At 38.4% G+C, this 21,856-nt stretch overlaps 1 protein-coding gene across 1 annotated transcript in view; it reads left to right on the forward strand.

The window, feature by feature from the left end:
- The window catches only part of LOC124721120 (congested-like trachea protein), a 168,136-nt gene that overhangs the window by 82,866 nt on the left and 63,414 nt on the right, over positions 1-21,856 (forward strand). The window contains exons 2-4 of the mRNA XM_047245937.1: positions 279-393; positions 8,196-8,392; positions 11,183-11,303. Coding sequence (XP_047101893.1) covers positions 279-393; positions 8,196-8,392; positions 11,183-11,303 — 433 coding nt within the window. The remainder of the gene's footprint in view (positions 1-278; positions 394-8,195; positions 8,393-11,182; positions 11,304-21,856) is intronic.

A 21,856-nucleotide genomic window follows, 5' to 3' on the forward strand; every position in this document is an offset into this window, starting at 1 on the left:
AAATTATAAATATTTTATCTAGTTTTGCTCAGGGTGTTGCCCTAATAAATTGTAATGTCTTTCTTCAATACAGAATCTAAGATACATGGGATATATAGCTTTGTTTCATTCTTCGTGATAAGTTATGTTTATCACAGGTTGAGTATTGACCCTAGTTTGTGGCAAGTACAGTTGTCTTCCTATGTAATGGCATTTATACGCTAAATGAATTCAGAACTCTTAGCTCTTAAACATATAATGAATCTTGTCTGTCATTTAATTTCTGAAAACTGTTGCAGGTCAGGCTACAGACAATGCCAAAAACCTTACCTGGTGAGAAACCTCTCTACACCGGAACATGGGACTGCTTCAGGAAGACTGTATCGCGGGAAGGTGTTAGAGGGCTGTACAAGGGTAAGAAGTAGGGATCATTTCCCCTATCAAAAAGTGTCATTAAAAATTGTCTAATGCTTGCCTCTTGTTTGCCTTGAGTTTTTGTAATAAAACATTATCCACTAGGGGTCTAAATTACGCACCAGGGCACTAAAATTATTTGTTATAAGGTGTAAAACATGGCTTCTGCCATTTTTTCCCCAACATTTGAGGCTTTAATGAAACAAATTGGTTACACATGAATCATTCAAAGTATTTTCCATTGCTGGCCACTATTTCTCCCATCTTTCGGGCACTGTACGAATCCAGCGTTGAAAAAATTGTTCATCTTTCGAAGCGATCCATGAATCGATCCAATTTGTGACTTCTTCATGAGATTGGAAGTGTGGGTCAGCCATGCAATGCGCCACTGATCTAAACAGGTGATAGTCGGAGGGAGCAATGTCTGGAGAATACGGTGGGTGGGGTAGGACTTTCCATTTTAATGCTTCCAAGTACGTTTTGACCTCTTTTGCAACATGGGTTAGAGCATTGTCGTGCTGCAAAATCACTTTATCGTGCATGTTGCTGTATTGCGGCCATTTGTCTTTTAATTCACTGCTCAAACACATTAAGTGTGTTCAATAATGAGCACCTGTGATTGTTTCACTTGGTTTTAACACCTCATAGTACATGACGCCGAGCTAGTCCCACCAAATGCAGAGCATGATCTTGGAGCCATGAATTTGTCCGTTGACATGGAAGCATGGCTGTGATATCCCCATGATTTTTTGCATTTAACATTATCGTAATGAACCCATTTTTCGTCCCCGGTCACAAAGCAATGCAGAAATCCCTTCCATTTTTGCCTCTGGAGCAACTGTTCATAAACACACAAATGCCGTTCAACATCTCTTGGTTTCAGCTCACACGGGACCCAAGTTCCTTCTTTCTGAATCATGCCCATAGCCTTGAGACATTTTGAAATGGCTTGCTGTGTCACTCCTACTAATCGTGCCAATTCTTCTTGAGTTTGACACAAGTCTTCACTCAGCAGTAACTGCAATTCTGCATCTTCGAAAACATTCTCTCTTCCACCACTATGCTGGTCTACGACATTAAAATCACCGTTCTTGAAGCATTGAAACCACTTGGGACATGTTCTTTCACTAACAGTGTCCTTACCATACATACTTGAGAGCATTCAGTGAGACTCAGCTGCTGTTTTCTTCATATTGAAACAAAACAGTAACACCTCCCGCCATTGACAAGAATTAGGCTCGTAAACTGACTTTTTCAATCAAGAACAACTTTATGATGCAGACACAAATCGACTAATGTTTGAATGAGGTTATGTTGACCAAGAAGCTAACTGTCTGATGTATGCGATCTGTTTCTTCCACCAGCTACTTACCGTTGTTGCCACCTATCGGCAGACGGTGGAAGCAAAGTTGTACACCTTGTATAAGTAAAATTTGATGGCGGCTATTTAGATCAGATTTTTCCACTTAACTTCTTTTAAACTTATGCTGTTAGTAGTCTGCCTATCTCCTTCACAGACATGTTTAAGAATAACTACATAGTCATAGATACTCCTCTGATTCTATCAAAGTGGACTTGCATTCAAGAGGATGACAGTTCAAATCTGCATTCGACCATCCATATTTGGGTTTTCCATGATTTCCCTAAATTGCTCCAGGCAAATGTCAGGAATGGCTTATTACCTTCCCCAACCTTAAAAAAAAAAAACATGAGACAGTTTTGGTATGCAGTTTTGCCTGTCAGCTCATTTGAATTATTAGCTTATTTTGATACTGATAGTGTTGCTCTTTGATGCAGAATAGGAGTATAGGATGTAGATTATGAATATAATTCGAAATACAACCTCAGTTGACAATATCATCTAGGTGGAAACACATCATGAAAGCACTTTGAAATTTTAAAGTGTACTTATTAAACACACGAATAAAGTTTCAAAATGTACACATTGTTTCAGATCCTATGCTATTTATCAGAGACAGGAAAACCAAAACTGTTGACCATATCAATCAAAATAATGAACACGCCAGTTATTTGAATGGTTCGTTACAGACCTTCACAATCGTCTAATAGAGAGAGAGAGAGAGAGAGAGAGAGAGAGAGAGAGAGAGAGAGAGAGAGAGAGCGCCTCATTAGTAAAGTTTTCCTGGATAATATGTTGTTGGAAAAAGATCATAGTACCAAAAAATAATTAAGGTAGAGTAATGAAATTTTGGGAGTACATTCATATAGTTGACATATTTAAGTGATTACCATCTTAAAGTCACAAGTTAGTGGAAACATGAAATAAGCCATTCAAAATGTGAACTACTGTTACACCAATAACTAGTGCAACCGCCACAGTGTTGACTGCAAGAATGCAAACATGCATACATTGTGTTGTGCAAGTGCCAGATGCCAGTTTGTGGGATTGAATTCCATGCCTGTGGGACTTGATCCATTCATACAGGAATGCTTAACACTTTTTGTGCATGATGCCAGAGTTGTCATCCAGTGACATCCAACATGTGCTAAATTGGAGACAAATCTGGTGATCAAGCAGGCCAAGGCAACATGTTGACACTCTGTAGAGTTTGTTGGGTTACAACAGCAGTACATGAGTGTTATCCTGTTGGAAAACACCCACTGGAATGCTATTCATGAATGGCAGCACAATAGGTCGAATTCCCAGATTTACATACAATTTTGCAGTCAGGGTGCGAGGGCAAACTGCTGTAATACGAAATTGCACTCCAGACCATATAGGTCCAGTGTGCCTAGCATGCAGACATGTTGTTTGCAGGCCTTCAACTAGCCTCCTCTTTACCAGCACACGGCCATCACTGGTGCTGAGGCAGAACTAGCTTTCCATCAGGAAACAAGACAGACCTCCATCCTGCCCTCCAATGAGGTCGCATTTGGCACCACTGGAGTCACAAATGGGTGTGGTTTGGGGTCAGTGAAATGCATGTTACAGGGCATCTGGCTCAAAGCTGTCCTTGAAGTAACCGATTTGTAACAGTTCATTGTCACTGTGATGCCAACTGCTGCTTTGATTGCTGTTGCAGATGTGGTACAATGTGCCAGAGCCATATGCTGAACATGGTAGTGCCACATGGCTGTCTGGAGCTCTGTCTTCTTGTGACCATACATTCTCCTGACCACCACTGCCAGCAGTCATGTACAATGACTAAATTCCTGCCAAGGCTTTCTGAAATATCGCAGATGATCATCTAGCTTCACATAGCCCTATTACACAATCTCATTCGAACTCGGTGAGGCGTCGATAATGGCATCTTTGTCACTTTAAAGATGTTCTTGAAGAACCTCAATTCTTCATGTTTAGCCTCAAAAGTCTATAATGTTAATGACCATTACAGTGTGTATGTAAAGTAAACCTGATTTTCATCCTCATAATGGTGCTACTACTACCACTCTTATGTGACGGGCACTAAATTTGTAGAGACATCATCTTTCCGATGTATAAACACACCTACCAAGTTTCGTTTATATTGGACAACTCCTTCTTCGTGTTGTGATATTTTTTCCTGTCAGTGTAGTAGCAGTACAAAGCACTGGATTGTGAAAACCTTCATTATAATGAAATGTCAATAGAAAATACCTCGGTTTGACTGGCAGGAATTGAGACTCGCATAAAGCATCTCCACAGTTGACCTCTTCTCTTGGCGATATACCTTTTTCAGTCAGATAAGGAACCTGTAGAGAAGTATTGAGGAATGTGTGATCGCAGTAGTAAAACTATATTCTGAGCTACAGCAAGGATAAGTTTACATACAGAGTACTTGGACATCACAACAGCAGGCCTACAGAATGAATGGCGGGGGTGGGGGAGGTTCAGAACATAATGTGAATAGGTGAAATGGAGAAAAGTCATCTTTATTAACCTTTAGTTCACCAGTTCTGCTCATATTCATTGATGTTGGAATAATGTTTGAGAGACATTTCAAATTCCAGAAATGTGACTCTGCTACCACACTAGTCTGTAAGAGACGCATGAAAGTAACTACAAAATAAAGAAAAGTTGTCATATTTATCTCCACAAGACTACATTAACTGTTCAGGAAAATGACTATTGTATATCAGGGAAAGAAACAGATTTTTGGAAGAAAAAATTCATTAGCCAAAAATATTATTTATTACAGCCTACAAAGTGTGCAACTCCTTGGTTAAAGGAGAAAATCTCTATATAGTTGAAGGAAAGGGATAAATACAGAAAAAGCTATACATCTAAGTGTTTCAGTCTTCCTCCTAGCATGCCGCACGATACCAGTTATTAGTGGAAAGCTAGAAGTTCGCAAAAAACTGACAAAAATAAGAAAAAAGTGTATCATCTACTCGTGCACTACCACTCTACTGAAGGATGAATATGCAGGAAAGGATAAGAACATATGTAGAAGAGCAAATCCTAAACCCTAGGGCAGATAAAATAGTATCACAATATGTAAGCTTCCTGTGGGTTGTGTAAACAAAATGAAAATGATGTGATTTCCCCCCCCTCCCCATTCCCCTTTCCCTGCATGTTGATTTTTCATGGCTTACATACTTTTTTAGCTCATCAATTCTCCCCAAAGTTTCACAAATACACCGCCGGGGGTGGGGGGGGGGGGGGGGGGGGAGGAAAGTACACCTAGGAAGACGACATCGATTTCGATACAGATAGCATAGTGGAATAGCTGTCAGAGTGCCATCTGTATCTACCTTTTAAGAGGGAATGTTCAGTGTGGTGCAAATGTGTGAAGCAAGCAGGCAACCATGCCGCGTACACGCACCTGTGCTTCCTACAGCCAACTGAGTGAGTTTGAAAGGGGTCAAATTCTGGTCTTCTTAGTGCCAGGGTGGTCCTTTCAGAATGTTGCAACACAAGTTGGATGTGCTGTGTCAGTTGTGCAATGATGCTGGCATCAGTGGTCATAGTTACAATAGTATCACAATATGTAAGCATCCCGTGGGTTGGGTAAACAAAAGGAAAATGACGTGATTTCCTCCCCCCCCCCCTCCTCTCCTCCCCCCCGTGTGCTGATTTTCCATGGCTTATATGCTTTTTTAGCTCATGAATTCATGAGCTAAAAATGTTTTTAGCTCATTAGACAGGTCTGGACATATTCACAGCACAGACACCTGCCAGGACCGTAGTATTATAAGAGTCTTCCACACATGCCACTGAATTAACATGGATCACTCGACTGGTGCCATCAGAGGATCACTTGGAAGATGGAATGGCATGCTTTGGCCTTAACGATGAAAGCAGATTCTGCCTGTTAGACCTGGTAAGCACTGTCTTGTACACTGCATTCATCCAAGACACACTGGTCCCATCCCAGACCCTATGGTCCGGGGAGACACTAATAACCAGCACTTGGTACATGCAGAATGTTGTTAGACCTGTTCTTTTTCTGTTCTTGCAACAGGAAGGAGATCTGTTGTTACAACAGAACAATGCTTGCCTGTGCACTGCCCGTGAAACTCAGTGTGCTTTGCAAGGCATGCAGCAACTTCCCTGGCCAGCACAAAATCTGGACTTCTCTCCAATCAAACATGTGTAGTATACGATGGGTCGAGAAGTGACTCGTGCAACTTGTCAGTGAAGTACTCTTACAGAACTACATGAAGGGGTCAAGCAGACATGGCATTACGTATCCCAGGACAGTATTCACCATCTGCATGACCAACTGGATGCCAGAGTCAACTCCATGCATGGAGCCTACACCACGTACTGACATGGGTATTTCAGCATGGCTTGATACTTGGTACTTCAGAACTGCTTTTGCTATTGATCTGTAAGTGTAATCATTTCATGTATTCCATATGCACTGTTGCAACAATAAATCTTGATGGCTTGGAAACGTCTGAAAGGGTGTACTAATTTTTTTTCCGGCTGTGTGGATCATTTTGGGACACCCATTTACATTTGACACGGAAAACATATAAGTAATATACCTCAAAAGATACTCCTTTTGATGCTGACCCCAAAAGATATTTCTTTTGATCATGGCCACCTTCCATTGTTTCAAATTAATATACAGTACATAATATTTAAATGAACACACAAAATCTAAGCCTCGTAACATCAAGAAAGACACAAAATTACATATAACAAGTGAAATACAGTTATTAAAACCTAAATGGCTACCTCAACTTTTGCACCTGTTAGTGACATCCATTGATGCCATGACATTTATTTCAAGTGACATCAATTTGTAATAAAAGGCAATTCTACTATTGGCCAATGAATTTATGTATCAATTTCGTTAATACCAACTTAGAGGATGAAGGTTTGGTGTAGGTTTCTTTTTTTTTTTCTTCTTCTTCTTCTTCTTCTTCTTCTTCTTCTTCTTCTTCTTCTTTAAGAACTATACAGAATACAAATAAATAATTTCTGCTAGCTACTACTGCAACTGTGTGATACTAGATGCCCTTTGGATTTAGTTCATAGTATTACACATTGCATACATCAATATCTAAAGTATTTTTACGTAATTTTGGGAACTGCAAAACATAGCCTACTTTCTACAATTTTGGTCGAATTTGAAGGTGGAATGAAATCGACTTTCCAACACAGAATTTGTGGTACTTGGTTTAATTTAGTTTGTTTGGGAATATGTAAATCAATTTTATGGCAAATATTCTGAAGTTTTCGTATGGAATTTAGCATAAAGTGTGTAGTACCACAGTTGGGTTCTACTTGCACCTAGCTATTAACAGGTTTCTGGGTCCACGTGTAAATTCACCTGAAGAATTTCGCCACTTCTTCCATATCATTGCTCACATCTAGCTTACTGCCTGGTTATGTTTGCAGCCAATAGAGTGCTGTCCTGTAAAAAAAATCATGCCATCCAGCATCTGACACTTAGCTGACTGGGTGTATTTATAAGCATTTTATCATTGATTCATAGTTGTTTGTTAATGTGGATGACATTCTTCTAATTTGTTGAAATTGAGAAAGAACAGTAATTCTGCCACAAACCACACATCGAAACTCATAGCTGAACTTATCACAATAAATAATAGAACTCTGTGAGAACTAATGAATTCAAACGAATTTTGCATTACAGATTGATAGTATTACATTTACAGCATTACCAAGAACATACCATTTCCAATTACATGTTTCCATCATTCAGTAAAGTGGTACCATATTGTCAGGCAAGCCATCTTTGTCAGTAATTACACCATTTTTTGTGATTTCTCACTCATTGCACCCAAATGGTATCCCAAAATGCATCTTATGTGCTCAATATTTGTGCCATTCTGTAAGTTATGTTTGTCTCTAGTCTCTCTAGTTTGTCTTCAAAAATTTTTGTCATAAAGCTTACACTCCAGACTGTTTCAGACATTAATGCAGAACTACTTTGTTTACTGCTTATTCTTTTAAGAGCAAGGAAGTAGAAAAATAACCAAATCATTAACAAATTCTAATATGTAAAATGTTTGACTGAGAGGCTGTACAGAATCTTCTGTATAACTTCTCTGTCAAACACTTTACATTTTAACATATGAGGGCATCGCCCAACAGCTTAGTAACAATTTCAGTCTTCTTCATAAGCCAATGGAACATTCACCACCTCAGACAGACCCTTACTCCTTCCATTACTTGTATGCCCTTGGGGGCTTTCAGTATCAAATTTGTCATTTTGCTATTTCTGCCACTCCCCCTCCACCTTTCCCCTGTTATCTTATGTATGACTTAACTTTTATCAAGTAATAACACTTCACTTTTTTGCCATTGGCGTAATATACAAGGGGTTTGGAAATGCTGCACACTCATGAGGTGTAACTGATTTCATCAGTATGTTTTGTATTTCCAGGTATGGCTGCACCTATAACAGGTGTAGCACCAATATTTGCATTGAGTTTCTTTGGATATGGACTTGGTAAACGCTTGCAACAGACAACACCTAATCAAGAGCTGACCATGACTCAACTTTTCGTCGCAGGTGCATTTTCTGGTATCTTCACAACTTCTATTATGGCTCCAGGAGAAAGGATAAAGTGCTTGTTACAGGTAGTCATTATGCATTTGATAAATATTTTATTGTGGGAAAACTAAATACTAGTAACTACTCAGTAACTTCCCTCTTTCATGAAGTGCTCTTGAATATATATCGTAAAAAAACCTGAATTTATTGCTGTGAAAACAGGAATATTTGAAGTTATTTGTTTAATGTACTAAGTGATTTTGGGTGTTAAGCAAACAGTGACCAGTTGCACAAATGTACAGCCTAAAGTTACAGTAGTTTACATTGTCTTTGGAGTGGATCACATGCCACTCTATCTATGCTTTGCAGCTGTTCTAATTGAAACAGAAGTTTTTACAAATGCTCATGTACTTCTATCAGTCATAAGTCACCCACATTTTTAGAATAAATAATGTTGTGACGTAACAAGACTGTTACGCCACTTGAAGTAGCCGGTAGGATAGGCACGCGTACACACACGCCGACGGGCGTCAAGTCTGGAACAGGCTACGTAATTAATGCTATGAAGAAAAGTACGTAGCTGGATTAATACTTATCTTTAATCAATCATTGTGGTACATCGCTCTTGACGATACACAGGAGACTTTAATTACAATCACTGTAAGGCTAATGGTGCCTTGCTAGTTCGTAGCCAATAACTTAGCTGAAGGCTATTCTGTCTCTCGGCTAATGAGAGAGAAAGGCTTCGTACATCTAGTTGCTAGCTAGGTCGTCCGTACAACTGGGGCGAGTGCTTGTTCGTATCATGAGACCTGCCTTGTGGTGGCGCTAGGTCTGCGATCACTCAGTGGCGACATGCGGGTCCGACATGTACTGAATGGACCGCGGCCGATTTAATCTACCACCTAGCAAGTGTGGTGTCTGGCGGTGACACCACAAATAATAACTGTTTGTATGTGATCCAGAAGGATCAATAATGGTAGCCAACACAAAAACCTATGGATACAATTTTTAAAAAAAGTTATTTATTCTTTCATAGAAATAAAACATGAATTGTGGCTCCACAATGATTCAGACTGTGGGTAAAAGTACAGTCATTCTCAAAGATGTGAAATATTATCAGTGTAGTTAAGCTTGCATGTATCTGACAAGTGCTACCAGATATCCCAAAAATTACTATTTATTTAAATGTTGCATGAAAACAAAGTCCCATAGCATCTCAGTTTCACTAAAATGTGAAGTGCATGTTTTGCCAGGTGCCCCTTGTGGGGAGTGCAGCCGTCTGTTGAAAGTCCTTTTATTTGATGCCATTTCAGTGACTTGCACCTCTGGGGATCCCATGATCGAGAGTCATTGATGCTGACCACAAGGGCAAGAGTTACTGAATGTGTTACTGAAGCCAACTAGTAAATACACTAAACTGTAATTCAGTGCCTTGTAGCACTCTGTTAAAGTGTGCTTGTGAAATGTTCAAGTACATAGACACTCATTTTGCTCCTCATTTGAAGAATGTTAAAAATATTAGCTCTCGGCAAAATTATGTCACTGAATTATTGTAAACCTCCCAATTTGGTGATCAGAGACTAGCAGTCATCAAAAGTTAAACTACGAAACTCGTACAGCTATTCACTGCCCAGAAGCCATCACTTGAATGTTATGAAACCCAACATCCTACCTTGCTAACCACCTGTGGTGTTGGAAAGGGGGTGGGGGGGTTTAGAATAGACCCGCTGCTCTTTCTTACCTGTCATGAGAGGTGACTAATAGGATCTCTTTTTTTAATTGGCTCAAGTTTTTTACCTTCGTCTTGACTGTTCTTCAGACTTTTGCAAGCTTTTGCTTTTTTCGCTTTAATGCCTTTTTCCCCCCTCACCTCCTTTTTTAAATACTGGTCCTCTTTTTGGGTTTGACCTCCACTTTCCAAACCTGTGTATTCTGTGGATGCATGTATTAACAAATACTCATTTCCCTACTAGCTCTCCTTCAAATAAGACTACTCCAAATGTAGAATGAAACTGTAGAATAGTTAAGTTCTTTCTCCTCTACAGTCTTATTATACTACAGTGACAGCATGCTGATGGTTGATCCTACACTACGGGTCATTTAAATTCATCGTAGTTTTATGTTCTTGCTTCTTCTGATGGTTCTTTTTGTAGCTACAAGTTTTTTTATGTATTTTGTTTACTATTTTAGTAAGATACTTTTGATGATGATGATGATGATGATCACTTAGGTCAAAATCAGTTATCCAATAAAGAAAAAAATGTGATAAAGGACTGTTGCGAACTCTGTTATGTTAAACATACTTCAATGTAATTGTTACATTTCATCAAGAACAAGAAGTATTGGATACAAAATCTGCAGGACTTTATTTTTGTGATGACAGTCTTAAAAATTATCACACAGGTAAGGCAGTAATTGTATCAAAATGCTGATGGTGGTAAACCAGTGGAGTTTTAGGGTTCAAATTGTCACCCAACTACCCTGAGTTAACTCCCTGATAATAACTTCTGATCAATGTCAAATCTGATTCATTCAAGACTTGAGCAGATTTTTCTGTCCATGCTGATTTGAGTTAGCACTTTGCCCAAGTTATTTTCTAGGCTAAATCAAAAGAGTGTAAGCTCATTTGCTCTTATTGAATGAAAGATATTTAAGAAATTTGTGTGTAGTCATTTAATGCAGTTTGCTGTTTTCAGCATTTTTTCCCCTCAGTATTATGGTTCGTAATGTAGCTGCTCTTTCCAGAAGACTATTTTAACTCAATATTTAGAAAATATTGCTATGTTTTTCTCCTTAGCAAAGTGATTAATTTCACTACCTTGTGTACTTTCACGGTTAAATGTGAGGGATCATGATGTTTTGATTGCATTTAGGTACAACAAGGTGGCACTGCTCCTATGAAGTACAAAGGCCCTGTAGATGTAGTGAAACAGTTATATAAGGAAGGTGGCATTCGCAGCATATACAAAGGAACAGTGGCAACACTTCTCAGAGGTAAGTTTGTAACTTATTAACAGAGTATATCATTAATATGGAGTATCACACTTTTTAATTTATGCCTGTTAATGAGAAACATGTTCATACTATTTACTAATAAACCGTGGCTTTAAATAGTGCAACACAATGCAGATCTGAAAGTGTAAAATTTATGACGCGACTTTTAGGGATATAAATAATGATACCCGAATACTGACAAAGAATCACTTTGCTATGGAGGCAAACGATGTCAGATTACCTCTTGTTATGTATGAGTCCTAAACAGAACCTGATACATAAGTCACTGCAATGTCATTTTTAGACTAGTTCCAAATTATTTCTATTTCCTCCTAAAATATGATCTCCACTTGAGCCCCAATGTTATTCACACTTTTAATCTCTCAGATAAATCAGCATCAGCCAACATTTTGCTAATTAGTAAAGGTTTCTATAAAAAAGTGTTAAGACTGATGTAAGAAGTGTTTGTGTTGTTATAGTGGGGAAATCTGCCTACTTGGATATCATAGGAAAAAAAAAGACTGAGTGGAGCTGTGAGTTGGGCTATGGGGTGTGGCCAGATGGCAGAGTTGTCCATGGAATATGTTGATCCAGATTTGAGTTCCAAACTGTCACAGAGATCTAATTTTTCACGGAAGTCATTAGTCAGTATTTGGTTAATTAGTGAAAATACATTACAGACACCACAGAACATTGTATGGGGAAGAAAAAGAAAAATAACTTTAGAATGATGAGGTTTTGACCAGTTTGTCATTTCTGACCATATGTTTGTAAGCAGTGTGTGTTGTTGCTGTCATTAAATCACAACGTGAAACTCTTCTGTAACAAGAGTAGGAATACTCATTTGCTTTAACTTGTGTGCTTGTGGGGTGAAAGGGGAGGGGGGGTGGTTATGAGGTAGGGATGTTTCTGTACTAATTCTGTTTAAAGGAAAATATCATCAAAAAGCTTAGTAATGTTTTTAGTCTTGTTTAAATGAGTAGGCTCCACAGCCAGTCAGTTAACATGAAAGTTCCATGTGTACCATGTCCCATCATGTTTGTAAAATAAGTTACAGCACAAAACAGTTGTTTCAGATACAGTTGCAGTGTCATTCCTCTGGATCTATTGATGTAATGTGTTGTGGATTGTGTGGCATTTGCCTGCTTTATTTCTTCGTTTGTTTCCTTGGTGTCAACGTATTGCATTGTGATACTGGCTGAAAAATGGGGGGAATAGTTCAACACTGGCTACTTCAAATGATTTAGCTGACAGGTGCATAGTTGTTTCACAATTCCTTCCTTTCAGTGTTCACAAGCCCTCAATAATACACAGTTATATGGCCAGTGCACTACTGTTTAACTTTAGATAAGCCTCATTAATAGGTTGCAGGTAAAGATCCACATACTGCTACAATAGTTTACTGTTGAAAATCTACAAGCAGTAAAAGACTAACCACATAGTTCACAGTTCTTGAAGAACAAAAAGGTACGTATGGAACAGACAGTCATTGTATTAACACATGACCTAATTGTGTTACACTTATTTCACAGTTAAGTTGTTGCATTGGTGTTGATCTAACCGATACAGGTTCCTCGTCTGAAACTCTGCCGTGGACTGACTGTTTCGGAACCAAAAATTGGGGCCGTATATATCCTCACAATAATAGGTACTGAAACTATACATTTTTCGATGTTTAATTTACAGAAATTACAATTGAAACTTAACTCATTCGATTAACTGAATACATCGAAAAATTGGTTCTTTTCAAAATTTTCTTCTACTACAAGAGTTAGGCTGAATTATTTGTTTAAATGATGAAATTAAGATATCGTTATGCAAACAATGCTTTTGACAAAACTGTTAATTACTTTGGAATTAATTAAGGGCTGGCTTTAGGGCCAATCTTTCTCTTTTAAAAAAATGCAGATTATACTCGGGTATGTTAATGGTAATTAGTCAGAATTGGAAAAAACTAATGTAAGGAGGCAGGTGGGTAAACAAGAGGGAAAGTAAAAATATCCCAGCTTGCTTTGTCACAATTGTCTACTTACATTGTGTCAGAACTCCTCTACTGGGCAGGACTTTAAGACACAATTTTTATAAAAAAAAAACGCTAATATTACTGTCGGTGACAAATTCAACCAGATGCAAATATTTTTAAAAAGCTTTATTTTACTGCCATAACTGGTTTTAGGTTATTGTGCCTGTCTTCAAATGGTTAACTTTTCCTAGTACATTAATGTTTTCGTCAGTAGCATTGGAAAAATTGGCTTTCTGTAGGTGGGCACACTGGCCTGAAATTAGTTACAGCATTTAAATACAGCTTTTTAAAAAGTATTTCTGGTGGATTGCATTCATCACCAACAATCCTTAAGTCATGGAGTTGACAAGATCTGGCACAGATAAAATATTACTGATGTCATTTATTTTGCTTTACTGGAAAGTTTGGGAAACCGTTGCCTATCGCTCCATTCAGTATGAGCCACTTCTTTGTGGAGGTAACAGGGATTGATCGGGAAAGGTTAGAAAGGGGTGAGAAACAGGTCATTCAGATCTTTAAGTTGGGGGTGACCTACCTATTGTGAAGAGGATTGGGTGGTAAAGATGGAGAAGAAAGTATCAGAGAGATGTCAAAAATGGGGAACTAGTAAGCACTTCAGGGATGAAAGAAGAAGAAAGTAAGAAGCAAAGATGGGTTACAAAGGGAGAGATGGATAGCTGAATGAATGGTAAAAATTAAAAAAGGAGGGGGGAGGAGGAGAATGGGAAAGACAGAGAAAAATAAGTAACTGAGTGAATAACTAAATTGTGCCAGTGGGGGGGAAAAAGTTGGAGGGTATCACAGCCTACACACGGGACAGTAATTGCCTAGTCTGGCTGCTGACAGTTTCTGACCAATAGTGCTGGTTGACATGGAGTTCATTACTTGTTCTTGGATGGCAGATAGAGATGTGAAGGGTTTATGATGTACTTGATGCACAATATGGTGATCCTCCCTTGTGGTGGTCATTTGTGGTCAACCAGAACCTTTACAGTGACTATGTCTGCTTTCATGTTCCCATGCAGTCCAAAACTGGACCACTATCACATCGATATGCCCCACGAATGTCGATATTGCCCAATTCGGCCAGCTGGCCAGGTGGAGACCCACAATGGGGCCCCTTTAAAACTGCCGGGTGCTGATAACGCTGTGTCAAACAACTGTGCAATCTCAATGCCCTTCACAGTTATCGTTCAACATCTGATGCTGTTCATGTCCCTTATTTACTCTACTAGGCCTGCAATCAGGTGAAACACCACATTCTGGCCCATGATCCAGTTGGGACTGATGGACTGCCATGTTATCACCTGCCAATGGCATAATTGGGTGCCTACCATGCCTGGCAAAAGTACTAAACATGAATAACGCTAATGTACTCTGGTGGGCATTCTACCTGTTCAGAGGATTGCAACTTTAATTATTTACATACCTGCCTATAGTGTGTACAGAGCTACGTAGATATTTGACCATGTCTTCTAGATGTTTTACTTTTTTGTTAGGTAGTGTATATTATAGAATGCACTTTTAATTCAGGTTTTACTATTTTGAGGAAGCACTGTAATTGTATTGTATTGTACTTTGACAAGTCTGAGTGCTACGTGAACTTGAAGAGTAGTGTAGATGAAATGCAATTAGGAGAGGAATTTACTCTTCTTCAAGTTTGTAAGTATCCTTCAGACATTAAACAGTTTTATGCAGCACAGAAAGCAGTTTTGAATGTCTGTTATACTCAGTCAAGTAGTTAGACACATCTGTTATACTCTTTCAGGTAGTTTGGAACATTTGTTGTATTCTTTCTTTTGTTTTTTTGTGTGTGTGTGTGTGTGTGTGTGTGGGGGGGGGGGGGGGGGTGTTGCCAGGTTTGTTAGAAGGCAGAAAATGAATGAGACGCCATACACACTAAGGAAGCTTGTAATGGCCATACTGTCTTGTATTCTACAGCTACACCTCTGTTTGGACTTGGCAAGACACTTTATGGTGTACAGCGTAGACCATTGTCATTCCTCTCCCCTCTCTCACAAATCATATATGGCGAACAGTCAGCAAGCCTTTGCATTAGCCTGAATTTCTCAGATTTTACTGTTGTGGCCATTAGATGGGATTTTTGGTGGGAGGACATGGTATGTTGCAAGACTCTACCTGGAAAATGTGTTCTTGGTATTACAATAGTAATCATCTCCGTGATGGACAGTCCTATGGTAACATTTGTCAGTGAAACTTGATTTACCATCTTCACAACTCTCTCAAATAGACAGAATTTCAAAACAAGGAGCTCTGCTTTGAATCTCTTATTTTCATTGTTAATCCTACTTTCTAATGGTTATAGACTACCAAAGTGACGGAGTTGGTCACATGAGGCTTTTGTAAGAAACCTCGTTCATGGATTACATTTCCTTAAGCTAATTAAAAAAAATAATCTGGCATCTGCATTTACACTGTAAATAAGTCTGGACATTCATTTCTAGATATTTTACAATCTACTGGTTAATTACCAGCGGCGTAATTCAACAATGTGTTGGTTTCCATCTATTTCTTGCTGGATTTTAAATTTATTTGTGTTATGGGTAGAATATCCTTCTCTGCACTAAGCACTGATCCTGTATCTCCCTGCCTTTCATTACAACTTCAGGGGTGCTGCAGCTTCCCCCTATCGAGACACACCAATGTTGAATTTGTATCTGTCCTGAGACGCCGTGACCGGCCTCATTTGAACTCTTCTGTTGGGAGAGTTAATTTGGAACGGCTGCTTGGGTCGGGTGCGGGGGCTCATATTGGTGTGGTTCCTGTTGATTATCTCAGTAGGTGGGACTATACCAGGCAAGGCCTACATCTCAACAGGAAAGGGAAGGGGAAACTGGCTGGGGTAATAGCAGGAAATTTAAGGGGGGGAGGCACTGCCATGAATGGTAAAATACCAGTGGTTACAGGTGTTGGAGCAGCACCTTTTTTAGGATAGGAAAGACAGAAAGATGTCAAGTTCTACGAGAGGTCAGGATTGAAACACATCTTCAGTTTAGGAAAGAAATTAAACAGCACAAGTCTAGCACATTTGATCACCAATCACAGCTGTCAAATACTAATTTTCACCAATCACCAGAAATTTTATCTCCAACAAGTTGTATCTCAGTCCTAGGTAATTGCATTGATGAATTAAAGTCACCCAACCCAGTTGACATAATCTGCCTCTCTGAACACCATGTGACCACTGCTATAGGAACTAGGCCTAAGCACAATGAGAAACTCGGACAGGAGAGTACTGCAAATGTTAGAATAAGGAAAGGTTCTCATAAAAGTATAATTAAAAATGATGTAAGTATATTTCATCAAAATATTGGGAGTTTAAAGAATAAAGTAGATGAGCTTCTGGTTTGTTTAGAAGATTTAGAAGCTGAGAATGAAATAGATATACTATGCCTGTCTGAGCATCACATTGTTACTGATATGGATAAGGTAAATGTAAGTGGTTATAAGCTCTCTGCACATGTAATGAGAGAAAATATGGAGAAAGGAGTAGTTGCCATATATGTCAAAAGTTATCATTGTGCAAAAGTATAGAAACAAAAAAGTTTTGTGTAGATAAACATATAGAAGCATGTGCCTGTGAGCTTAAATTAAATAAAGGCACATTTATAATTGTAACTGTATATAGGTCCCCATCAGGAAATTTTCATCTATTTCTGAAAAATTTGGACTCCTTGTTGTGCTATCTGTCAGACAGGGGAAAGCAAATTATTATTTGTGGGGACTTCAATGTAGATTCTCTGAAAGAGGGTAATAGGAAAAATGACCTTGAAGTATTACTCGGTTCTTTCAATTTGACACCCGTTATTGATTTTCCTACTCGGGTGGTAAAGGATAGCAGCTCACTGATAGATAACTTCTTTATAGATCAAGATAAGTTTAACCAGATAAATGCTCAGCCTGTTGAGAATGGTCTTCCTGATCATGGTGCACAGCTAGTTACAATATATGACATAGCTCCATTCAGCAATACTAAACAGTCCTCCAAAGTAGTACGTTCAGTAAACGATTTAACAATTGCAAATTTCAGGGAAAGCCTACAGCAGTTAGACTGGGATGAGGTGTACCGTGAACCTGATGCCAATTTAAAATATAATTTATTTCATGACATTTTTGTAAATGCATTTGAAAACTGCTTCCCCAAGAAAATAGTTAAATATACTCGTAAGAAACCTTGTAACAAATCATGGCTTACTAAGGGTATAAAAATATCTTGTAACCGGAAAAGGGAAATGTATCTGACAGCAAGAAAGAGTAGTGACCCAGAAACTATCAAAAATTATAAAAACTACTGTGTTATATTAAGAAAAGTTATTAAAAAATCCAGGAGTATGTGTATCATGTCTGAAATCAGCAACTCTGATAATAAAATTAAAACAATTTTGAATATTATTAAAAGAGAAACAGGTCAACCAAGAGCACAGGAAGACAGTATTACCATCAAATAGAATGAAAGCTTTACGAACAAAAAGTCAGAAGTTGAAAATATTTTTAATAATCATTTTCTAAATGTTGTGGATATAGTAGGATCCAGGTGTTCATTAGAAGATGCTAGGCTGTTAATGGAACAGGCCATACCTATGCAATTTGATACAATTGAAATCTCACCCACTTCTCCCTCTGAAATTAGGAAAATAATAAACTTGCTTAAAAGCAAAAACTCACATGGAATTGATGGCATTTCCAGCAAAATACTAAAAGCTTGTTCTCAACAGATAAGTAAGATTCTCAGCCACCTGTGTAATAGCTCTCTGCAACAGGGTCATTTTCCCTGATAGACTGAAACATGCTATTGTTATACCTTTGCATAAAAAGGGGGATACATCTGATGTCAACAGTTACCGTCCAGTCTCCCTTCTAACAGCTTTATCCAAAATTTTTGAGAAAGTAATGTATTCAAGAGTAGCTTCACGTATGTGTAAAAATGAAGTACTAACAAAATGTCAGTTTGGTTTCCAGAAAGGTTTTTCAACAGAAAATGCCATATATGCCTTCACCAATCAAATTCTGAATGATCTGAATAACCGAACACCACCCATTGGGATTTTTTGTGATCTCTCAAAAGCTAGACAAGCTCAAGTATTGTGGCATGAGTGGGACAGTGCACAAATGGTTTAATTCGTATCTAACTGGAAGAGTGCAGAAAGTTGAAATAAGTAGTTCTCGTAACATGCAAAGATCAGCACATTCCTCAAACTGGGGAACTATCAAGAATGGGGTTCCACAAGGGTCAGTCTTGGGTCCTTTGTTGTTCTTATTATATATTAATGACTTGCCATTCTATATTCATGAAGAGGCAAAGTTAGTTCTCTTTGCTGATGATACAAGTATAGTAATCACACCTGAGAAACAAGAATTAACTGATGAAATTGTCAATACTGTCTTTCAGAGAATTACTAAGTGGTTCCTTGTAAACGGACTCTCACTGAATTTTGATAAGACACAGTACATACAGTTCCGTACAGTGAATGGTATGACGCCATTAATAAATATAGACCTTAATCAGAAGCATATAGCTAAGGTAGAATATTCCAAATGTTTAGGTGTGTCCATTGATGAGAGATTAAATTGGAAGAAACACATTGATGATCTGCTGAAACGTTTGAGTTCAGCTACTTATGCAATAAGGGTCATTGCATCTTTTGGTGATAAACATCTTAGTAAATTAGCTTACTACGCCTATTTTCACTCATTGCTTTCATATGGCATCATATTTTGGGGTAATTCATCACTGAGGAATAAAGTATTTATTGCACAAAAGCATGTAATCAGAATAATAGCTGGAGTCCACCCAAGATCATCCTGCAGACATTTATTTAAGGATCTAGGGATATTCACAGTAGCTTCTCAGTATATATACTCTCTTATGAAATTTGTCATTAACAACCAAACCCAATTCAAAAGTAATAGCAGTGTGCATAACTACAATACTAGGAGAAAGGTCGATCTTCACTATTCAAGATTAAATCTAACTTTGGCACAGAAAGGGGTGAATTATACTGGCACTAAAGTCTTTGGTCACTTACCAAATAGTATCAAAAGTCTGACAGATAACCAACAAGTATTTAAGAAGAAATTAAAAGAATTTCTGAATGACAACTCCTTCTACTCCATAGAGGAATTTTTAGATATAAATTAAGAAAAAAAAGAAAAAAAAAACAAAAATATTAAAAAAACACAAAAAATAAAGTTGTTATATTAACTTAAGTATGTTGTTAAATTAACCTAATGTATTGGAAAATTCGACTCGTTCCACATCATTACGAAATATCGTATTCATGATCCATGGAACTAGTATTAATCTAATCTAATCTATAGATCACTGTTGCCTGGAAGTAACCTCATGGAACCCCCAGTGTTATACATTAAGTCATGGTATATATGTTGTGCCCTAAATGGTCATATAACATCTTTGGGCCATGTTCAAAGCTACTTTTACACTTGACATTTTTTCCCCTTGAACAACAAATGTTCAGAGTTCTATCTACTGGCCTACAATCCAGTCACAAATCTGGTATGACATTCTGTAAGCCCGTATTTTGTTAATTTTGGACAGTGCAGGGCTGTACAGAATACATTCTGGAAGTCAAGAACACACCAAAAAGCATGGTGTCTACTTCCCTCTGGATATCTTTGAACAAAGAGAACCGAGGGATCCATTCCTATTCCAACAGAGGAGATTTACAGTCATTGGAAAGTTCATAATACCTTAACATGAAACTTGCTCCATAATTCTCTAACAGTGTGACATCAACGATGTATGACTACAGTTATGTGAAACCTGTGTCTGACCCATTTTTGGAAAAAGAAATAATTTGGTTGCTACTGTGACCTGGTGTAAACCACTGTTAAAAAGGACTCATTAATAATGATTACTCTGTGATAGAACTGAACAGGTATTCTGTAACATCCAGTGATCATTCCTGTATCAATTTTAATTGGTTTTCTAGTCTGTGATGACTTTTCTATGTGTATAACAATGTAGGAAAGGACAGATTACTATGTACCATACGGAAGACGTGGCTAGCACACCTCGTGCGCTCATGACCACTAACTCCTGCATCTCGGGCCGGTATGCAACTATCACATGGGATGCAAACAGTAATCTGGATGGGGCAGGGAAGGGGAAGGTATAGTAGCGTACGGGTGGGGGGAGAGAGGTGAAACACTGTCTGGTGGAGTGTGCAGGACTAGAACATAAATAGGCACATTGTCAGGAGGTTGTGGGGTGGTGAGATGGGGGGAAAAGGAGCAAAACAGAAGAGGACTGGGGAAAGATGGGCAGATGCATTGGCAGAGGGCGGCAAATAAACAGGGTGTACTACAGGTGGTGCTTTTTTTGTCCATTGTAGCAAATATAAGTAAAAATCTTGTTTTGTGTTGCATATTACAGTGTTGAATAAGCAACATAAAGAAAGTATAATGATATGAAAATGCCACTCACTTGCGTGTGTGTGGTAGGGTGGGCAGAGTAAGGGGTGGTGGGACGGAGGTGTTGAGAGCAAGGCGGATGAGAGTGGTGATGGAGGGAGTGGGTTGGATGGATGTATACTTAAACATGCAATTATTCAGTTCTGTACATCAAAGTATGCAAAAATCGTAGAAGTTCTTAAACAACTCATCTCGGCCACTTCATCCTTTTGTGATATTGCTTATTAGATCAAAACAAATAGTAACATTATTATACTTCTTTTTATTTTCATTCACCATTGTTTTATATAATTGTATTTTGTGGAAACTCATCTTTAAAGAAGGATGTATGTGACAAGAATAATGTGCAGTTCTCAACTGCAATTATCATCTAGTCAGATATTGTAACTGCAGTGCCACAGTACACTAATTCTTTCATGATATTTGTTGTAAATACATTATTAGAAGAAAATAATGAATTAATTACTTTATAGTGAAATCAATTTAAAATCAAAAGCCTGAAAAAATGTTGCTACCAAAAAATTAAAAAAAAATGAATGAATGACAGACATCAAAGCTGTATTGGAGAGGAAGTTTGAAAGAGAGAGAGAGAGAAAACTGCATCATATCACTTAAATAAACAATGCTGGGAGGCAGACTGGAATGAGGGGTTATGTCAGATGATGTGGGTGAGGGGAGATAAGAGGTGAGGATCAGGAGTGAGACCTGGAGAAGGGTGACTGACTGCTCAGGAGGAGTCAGCAGGTGTGCGAGATAGAAATGCAGGAGGGCGAGACAAAAGATGCAGAGGACGGAAATGCGACACACTGGTAGCAAGTTTGTGCAGCACATGACTACGATGACATAGGTAAATGTATTGGGAGTGGATGAACGAACAGAGGAAATGAGGGCTGTTGAAAAGAGGGTTTGGGTGCAGGGGTGAGTGGAGATGGAGGCCAGCTGGATTATGAGAGTGAAGGGTGTGTTACAGAGTTAACTCCCATTTATGTAGTTCATAGAAGTTGGTGCTTGGGGGGTGTTCTAGATGGCATGGGCTGTGAAGCAGCCATTGAAATAAAGCATGTGGTACTCACAAGGG

This window comes from Schistocerca piceifrons, chromosome X (genome assembly GCF_021461385.2).
Source record: "Schistocerca piceifrons isolate TAMUIC-IGC-003096 chromosome X, iqSchPice1.1, whole genome shotgun sequence".
NCBI lineage: Eukaryota > Metazoa > Arthropoda > Insecta > Orthoptera > Acrididae > Schistocerca > Schistocerca piceifrons.